Source organism: Zonotrichia leucophrys, chromosome 1, assembly GCF_028769735.1.
Source record: "Zonotrichia leucophrys gambelii isolate GWCS_2022_RI chromosome 1, RI_Zleu_2.0, whole genome shotgun sequence".
Lineage (NCBI taxonomy): Eukaryota > Metazoa > Chordata > Aves > Passeriformes > Passerellidae > Zonotrichia > Zonotrichia leucophrys.
In genome coordinates this window covers 955,188-963,138 of record NC_088169.1, presented here as the reverse complement: position 1 = coordinate 963,138, position 7,951 = coordinate 955,188, and the positions used below count along the sequence as shown (strand labels likewise).

Here is a 7,951-nt window from a genome sequence, read left to right as displayed (position 1 = left end):
CACCCCATGGATGGATGGGAATGCTGAGGGGATGTCACCCCTGAGGATCTGAGGGATGTCACCATGGAGGGATGGAATGCTGAGGGGATGTCACCCCATGGATGGGAATGCTGAGGGGATGTCACCCCACGGGATAGATGGGAATGCTGAGGGGATGTCACCCCATGGATGGATGGGAATGCTGAGGGGATGTCACCCCACGGGATAGATGGGAATGCTGAGGGGATGTCACCCCATGGATGGGAAGTGAGGATGTCCCCATGGGGAAGAATGCTGAGGGAGTCCATGATGGATGCTAGGGATGTCCCCATGAGGTGAATCTGAGGATGTCACCCACAGTAGATGGAATGCTGAGGGGATGTCACCCATGGATGGGAATGCGAGGGATGTCACCATGATGGGAATGCTGAGGATGTACCCAAGGATAGATGGAATGCTGAGATGTCACCATGGATAATGGAATGTGAGGGATGTCACCCATGGATGGGAGCTGAGGATATCCCATGGAGGGATGGGAATGCTGAGGGGATGTCACCCCATGGATGGATGGGAATGCTGAGGGGATGTCACCCCACAGCAGCAGCATCCTCTGCAGGATCTCAGATGGATCTTTCCATGGTGATAATTTCATTTTGTAGCTCCCAGGTGGGCTCTGGTGAACCCCCTGTGGCTCAGTGGTGACCACAGAGCTTCTCCCTCCCGTGGGAAGTACAGGGCGAGATTTGGGGTGGTTTTTGAGGTTTTGGGGGTGGCTGCAGGGAGCCAGTGCTCCCTCCAGGGTGGTGTTGGAGGGGAGCCCATAAGTGACCCCCCTTCCTCCTGCCAGCGCAAAATGTGCAATATTCCTGTAGGATGGAGCTGGGGGAGTGCCAGGGGCCAGGGCAGCCCCTCTGGGAATGTCCCAACCCTGGAGCCCTCCTGGAGCAGCCTGAGCTCGGAGCAGCACCCAGGGAGCGGCTGGGGCTGGGCCAGGAGGGATTTAGGTTGGGTTTTAGGGCAAGGCTCTTGCCCAGAGGGTGCTGGCACTGCCCAGGGAATGGGCACGGCCCCGAGGCTGCCACAGCTCCAGGAGCTGCCAGGGATGCCCAGGCTGGGCTTGGTGGGCTCTGGGCTGGCACCGGGGGATCCCTGGGGGTCATTCCCACTCAGCAATTCCACGGTTCCCTCTCTCCCGTGCTGCTCTGGCTGCACATTCCCCATGCCAGGAGCTGCGGTGCCCCCTCAGCACCTCCCACCTGGGCACCTGCCCGGGCACGGCTCTGCTGCCCTCCCTCCTTCCCTCCTCCTTCCCTCCTCCTCCTCCTCCTCCTCCTCCCAGCCCGGCTTTTCCCTGCTCGCCGTGCCAGGACGGGACAGTGACACGGGGCTGGTGGCAGCAGCAGCAGCAGCCAGAGCCAGCCCAGGGTGGCATCTCCTCCGTGCCCACACCTGGAGCCCCCCAGGTGTGTGCGGGCAGCCGGGACGGGAGCGGGGCTGGGGAAATGGGAATGTGCAGGAGCCCGGAGCTCAGCAGGGCTGAACCGATGGAGCAGCAGAACCAGGCTGCCCTGCCGAGGTTTGATTGCTGCTCCAGCCCTGCCGGGGCTGCTGCAGCCCGGGATTCTCTGGGATGGGTGGGATTGGGGAGCAGTGATGGGGTTCCACCCTGGAATAGCGGGATATCTGCGGGCTGTGTGCGAGAAAATGAATTTCTGGTTTGTGGGCAGAGAAAAGCGGGGGTTTGGGACAATTCAGTGCCCAGTGGGGTTGGATGGGATGGATTGGGATGGGATGGATGGGATGGGGTTGGACTCATGTTCAGCTTGGAATGGGGTAATGGGATGGGATATCTATGTGCTGTTATCTACAGGCTATTGCAAGAAATCTGAATTTCTGCCTTGTGAGCAGAGAAAAGTGGGGGTTTGGGGACAGTTCACTGGAGGTTTGGGGACAGTTCAGTGCCCAGTGAGGTTGGATGGGATTGATGGGGTGGGGTTGGACTTCTAATCAGCTTGGGATTGGATGGGATGGGATATCTATATGCTGTTATCTACATGCTGTGTACAAGAAATCTGAATTTCTGCCTTGTGAGCAGAGAAAAGTGGGGGTTTGGGGACAACTCACTGGGGGTTTGGGGACAGTTCAGTGGGGGTTTGGGCACAATGCAGTTCTCAGAGAGGTTGGATGGGATTAATGGGATGGGGTTGGATTCATCTTCAGCTTGGGACAGGATGGGAGAGATTGGGATGGATGGGATTGGATTGAGACTGGGATGGGATGGGATAATGGGAGGGGATGGGAAATCTATATACTATTGCAAGAAAACTGGATTGTGAGCAAAGAAAAGTGGGGGTTTGGGGACAACTCACTGGGGGTCTGGGGACAATTCAGTGCCCAGTGGGGTTGGATGGGATGGGTTGGGATGGGATTGATGGGATGGGATTGATGGGATGGGGTTGGATTCATCTTCAGCTTGGGACGGGATGGAAGAGACTGAGATGGGATGGGATAATGGGATGGGATATCTATATGCTGTTATCTACATGCTATTGCAAGAAAACTGAATTTTTGGCTTGTGAGCAGAGAAAAGTGGGGGTTTGGGGACAATTCAGTGGGGGTTTGGGGACAATTCAGTGGGGGTTTGGGGACAATTCAGTGGGATTTGGGGACAATTCTGTGCCCCCACTGCACAGGTGCTGCTCTTTGGTTAAAGCCACGCCAGGAGCTGTGGTGGTGCTGCCCAGGTGGGCCGGGGAGGACGGGCCAGGGCAGGCAGGAGGGGCTCTCCCAGCCAGGTGGGGGCTGCAGGAGGCGTTTGCAGAGCCCAGAGCTGCAGATCCCTCCCAGCTGGGGCAGGAGCAGTGCCCTGGATGCTGCCCTGGGTTGCCAAATTCCCGGCAGTGGGGTGAGGAAATGGGGCTCCCTTGTGCAATGGGGACGGTGTCACAGCCACTCACCCCTGAAGGAATGGCAGGGAAACGAGCCAGGGAGGTCACTGCATCCTTCATGGCCCTGCAGGAGCACCAGGACGTTTGGGAGGCAGAGAGTCTGGGAGGTGGGTGATGTGCTGGGCTGGTTTTTGCTCTGAGAGTGGCACAGGATTTATTTCTGTGTCATCAAACCACAGGAAATGCAGACAGAGCTGTGTTTTCTAAAGGTGAGTGTTGCTCCAAGCTGCCTGGGTTTCTGGGGCTGGCTGCTGATGCTTTTGGCAGCAATAGGAGAGAGGGTTGGAGATGTTTGCTTGGTGGAAATGGAAATGGGGGTGCTCTGATGTGGGAGAGCTGAGAAAACGCTGCTAAAATCTGTCACTGCACATCCAGCTCTGATTGTGTGATAAAAATCACACTGAAACCTCAGCAGGGAGGAGAAATAGAGGCAGCCAAGAGTCAGTTTTTATGGAACCCTGGAATGGTTTGGGCTGGGAGGGACCTCAAAGGCCACCCCTGGGACACCTCCCACTGTCCCCAGTGTCCAACCTGGCCCTGGGCACTGCCAGGGATGCAGGGATGGAATTCCATCCCAGCCCCTCATTTCCATCACAGGGAAATGAGGGGACTGGAATGGAAATCTACCAGTGTGAAGCCATTCCCTGTGTGCTGTCCCTGCATCCCCTGGCAATTGTCTCTCTCCAGCTTTCCTGGGGCTCCTCCAGGCCCTGCAAGGCCGCCCTGAGCTCAGCCCAAAGCTTCTCCTGTGCAGGTGAGCAATGCCAGCTGTGCCAGCCTTTCCTGCCAGCAGAGCTGCTCCATCCCTCTGCCCATCCTGGAGCCTCCTCTGGGCTCTGCAGCAGCTCCCAGTGCTCGAGGACAAAATTCCTGTTGAGCTCCAAAGCTGAGTGTCACAGATTTTAGGTGCATTCCAGGACAGAAAATTCCCTTTTCCCATTTAAACCCTGGTGGCAGCAGCAGCCTCTGGCAGCACCTGGAGATCAGCACAGCCCAGACAGGGCAGGAAGGGCTGGGCTGGAGCTGAAGGTGCCCACTGGGCTGGGTGCCCTCTACTGGGAGCAGGATCCAGGCTCTGGGAGCAGGATCCAGGGTCAAGGATCAGGATCCAGGGTCAAGAAGCAGGATCCAGGCTCTGGGAGAAGGATCCAGGTTCAGGGAGCAGGATCCAGGCTGTGGGAGCAGGATCCAGTCTCTGGGATCAGTTCCCAGGCTCTGGGGTCAGGATCCAGGCTGTGGGATCAGGATCCAGGTTCAGGGAGCAGATTCCAGGTTCAGGGATCAGGATCCAGGCTCTGGGAGCAGGATCCAGGCTGTGGGATCATTATCCAGCTGTGGGATCAGGATCCAGTCTGTGGGATCAGTTCCCGGGCTCTGGGATCATTATCCAGGCTGTGGGAGCAGGATCCAGGCTCTGGGAGAAGGATTCAGGTTCAAGAAGCAGGATCCAGGCTTTGTGATCAGGATCCAGGTTCAAGGAGCAGGATCCAGACTGTGGGAGCAGGATCCAGGTTCAGGGAGGAAGATCTAGGTTAAAGGATGAGGATCCAGGCTGTGGGAGCAGGATCCAAGTTCAAGGATCAGGATCCAGGTTCAAAGAGCAGGATCCAGGTTAAAGAAGCAGGATCCAGGTTGTGGGATCAGGATCCAGGTTGTGGGAGCAGAATCCAGGTTCAAGGAGCAGGATCCAGGCTGTGGGATCAGGATCCAGGTTGTAGGATCATTATCCAGCTCTGGGATCATTATCCAGCTCTGGGATCAGGATCCAGCTCTGGGATCAGACAGCTGTGGGATCATTATCCAGCTCTGGGATCATTATCCAGGCTCTGGGATCAGGATCCAGGTTGTGGGATCAGGATCCAGGTTGTGGGATCATTATCCAGCTCTGGGATCAGGATCCAGCTCTGGGATCATTATCCAGCTCTGGGATCAGGATCCAGCCCCTTTGGAGCACACAAGCCCTGTGCTGTGCCTTTGCTGGGGAGCAGCCAGTGCCAGTCAGGGGGTGCCAGTCAGCCCTGCCACCCCCACAGCTGCATGAGGAGCCAGACCCAGCTGCCATTCCCTGGGTTTGGAGTCCAGAGCCACCCTGCAGCTCTGCTGGGACATTCCCATGGCCTCAGCTCCCAGGGAGGCACCAGGAGCTCTCTGAGGCTCCCTTGGGCTCTCCCTCCCAGCTGGGCTCAGAACCTGGGGTGGCTTTGGCAGCTCTGGCACCCCAGGGCTGCAGGGATCAGGGCCAGGCCATAAAATCCCAGAATCCCAGATTCGTTTGGGTTGGGAGGGAGCTCAGAGCCCACCCAGTGCCCCCCCTGCCATGGCACGGACACCTCCCACTGTCCCAGGCTGCTCCAGTGTCCAGCCTGGCCTGGGATGGAGCTACACAAAGCTGGAGAGAGAAAAATTCCCAAAGGCTGGAGGGACAGGAGCCAGGGAATGGCTGCCAGTGCCAGAGGGCAGGGCTGGGTGGGATCTTGGCAATGAGGAATTGTTCCCTGGCAGGGTGGGCAGGCCTGGGATGGAATTCCATCCCTGGACCCTGGAGTGTTCAGTTCCAGGTTGGACACTGGGGCTGGAGCAGTCTGGGACAGTGGGAGGTGTCCCTGCCATGGCAGGGGTGACACTGGGTGGGATTTAAGGTCCCTTCCATCCCAAACCATTCCATGATTCCACGAGAATTCCCCACCCTGTGCTGAATTTCTCAGCCTCAGACCCGTGAGTGCTCAGATAAAGATTTCACAGCGAGGATCAGCACGAGGGGTCATTAATTAACAATTAATTGCTGTGTGTGACCCCCTCCATGCCTGCAGGAGCTGTGCTCCCTGGGCTGTGAGTACTCCAGGGAAATGTTCTCCTCCTGAGGGACACTGGGGACAAGAGCAGAGCCCCAGCTCTGTCCCTGTGTTTCAGCAGCTCCTTGTGCAGCTTTTCTCCCCCAGCAAGGCACAAACAAAGCCCAGGAAGGCTCCAGGTACCTGCTGTTCCTGCAGGGTCATTCCCAGCCCAGCTCCCTCCCACGCAGAGCTCCTGGAAAAGCTCCCTGAGCTGCCACCGTGCCCTGCCACAGGTGTCACCCCTGCCCCGGGCTCCCTTTCAGCCTGCACGGATTAGGAATGGTTCTGAGGCGCTTCCTCCTCCAAATCCCCGCACAACAACGGCTGAGTGTTCTGGAGGAGGATTTGCTGAGCTGCTCCTGTGGATTTACAGCTGTGGGAAGCCCTGAAAAACATGAAAGCTAAAATTAAGGCATCACAACCAGGCTCTCAAATCCCTCACTGAGGAGGGGGACCAGGAAAGGGAGACAGAGGAAATCCCACCTTTATCTGTGGGATTCATCAAAGAAGATTTTTCTGTTAAAGAGAGAGGGGTAAATGTGAGAAATGGATTTGTAGAGAGGTCTCAGTGTGCACCTGTATGCAAACCTTGAGACAAGAAATGCTGACTTAGAAATGCCATGGAATAGGACAGACATTGCTGAGAGAGAAATGGAGCTGGAAAAATGTTTCAAAAGGTGGCCTTGCAAATAAGACTGGATAGTTTGGAGAGATAGAACTGTGAAAGATAAAATGTAGTAGGACCCATGAGGGGTAATTTTACATGATTGGCTTTAGGGCTAAAGGTGTGGCTAAAGGTGGTAGGCCAAGAAATGCTTATAGTGTAGTGTAATTAGGAAATAGTTGGCTTCTGATTGTGAATTATAACATCTGTATTGTCTCACCCTTCTCATGCGACAGAAAATGGAATAAAGGTTTTTAAAACACCTCTCAGTTACCCCATCTCTGGGTCAGAAAAGAGCTGAATCTTACATTTATCTGATGCCACCCCCTGACTTTTATCCTTTTCCAGCCAAAGTAAGGAAGGATTGCCAAGGACAGAAATCCCCAATGCTGGCGCTGTCGAACACCACGGCCCTGGACCTGCTCCTCTCCAAACTGCTCCAGGAGTGCCTGGAACACTCCAACAGCTCAGCTGCTCCCCAGGAGAGCAGTGCCAGCGACAGCCTGGCCATCATCTACGTGCTGCTGATGCTGGGGCTCTTTGGCTTCTTCAGCGTGGGGGTGATGGTGACCAACCTGCGGGCGCGGCGCCTCGAGGGGCCCCGCGACCCCTACAACACCTACATCGCCACGGATGTCTGGCACAGGAAGGACAGGGAGTACATCCAGGCCAAGGTCCTTGAGAGTTACAAGCTCTGCTGTGTCCTGGAGAACCAGCTGGCCGTGGAGCAGCCAACCAGGAAGATCCCTGAGGAGAAATCTTCCTAGGAAAAGGGGACGAGGATGGCGCGCGGCGCGGGGACGATGCGAGCGGTGCCTGCTGTGGGCACGGGGAGCTGCTGGTCCTTGTGCACAGCCACAGGGGCTGGCCAGGCTGCAGGAGCAGTGCTGGTGAAGCTGATGGATCTGGGAGATCCCAGTGCTGCCCCGGAGCCTGGCATGGCCATCGTGTGGGAATCACCGTGAGGCAACATCGGGAATCACACGGAGCACCACGGACTCATCAGCTTCACCTCCTGAGCCGGGGCCTCGTCCCTCACAGGGCAGGGATGGATGGGACCTTGGGAATGAATCTGCCCTGGCACAGGGTGCCCAGAGCAGCTGGGGCTGCCCTGGATCCCTGGCAGTGCCCAAGGCCAGGTTGGACACTCGGATTGGAGCAGCCTGGGACAGTGGGAGGTGTCCCTGCCATGGGAATGGGATGGATTTGATCTCTCTTCCAACCCCGATTCTCTGATTCTCCAAAAAGCAAATCTTGGTGTTGCTGGTGTGAAATTAGAGCCTAATTAGGGCCCAATTAGAACCAAACACAGGGCAGAGGTGTTAATTGCCAAGCATGGCTTAGACAATCGTTTTCCAGAAAGACCAAATTCTCCCAAGAAACAGCAGCTGAAAGATTTCATTCACATTTTTGTCCAGGTTAGAATAATGATTTTATAAATTGTACAGTGCTGTGCTAACCTGTCTCCTTCAGAATCGTGCCCCTCTTAGTGATAAAATATTAGGAAAAGATTCCCAATTTTTTGT

General features: G+C 56.1%; 1 protein-coding gene across 1 annotated transcript; it reads left to right on the top strand.

The window, feature by feature from the left end:
- The first annotated feature begins 2,946 nt into the window (after positions 1–2,946).
- On the top strand, positions 2,947–7,192 carry KCNE1 (potassium voltage-gated channel subfamily E regulatory subunit 1). The gene is given in 2 exon segments (XM_064724992.1): positions 2,947–3,136; positions 6,774–7,192. Coding segments are annotated over 2 exon segments (609 nt in total).
- Positions 7,193–7,951: the final 759 nt, after the last annotated feature.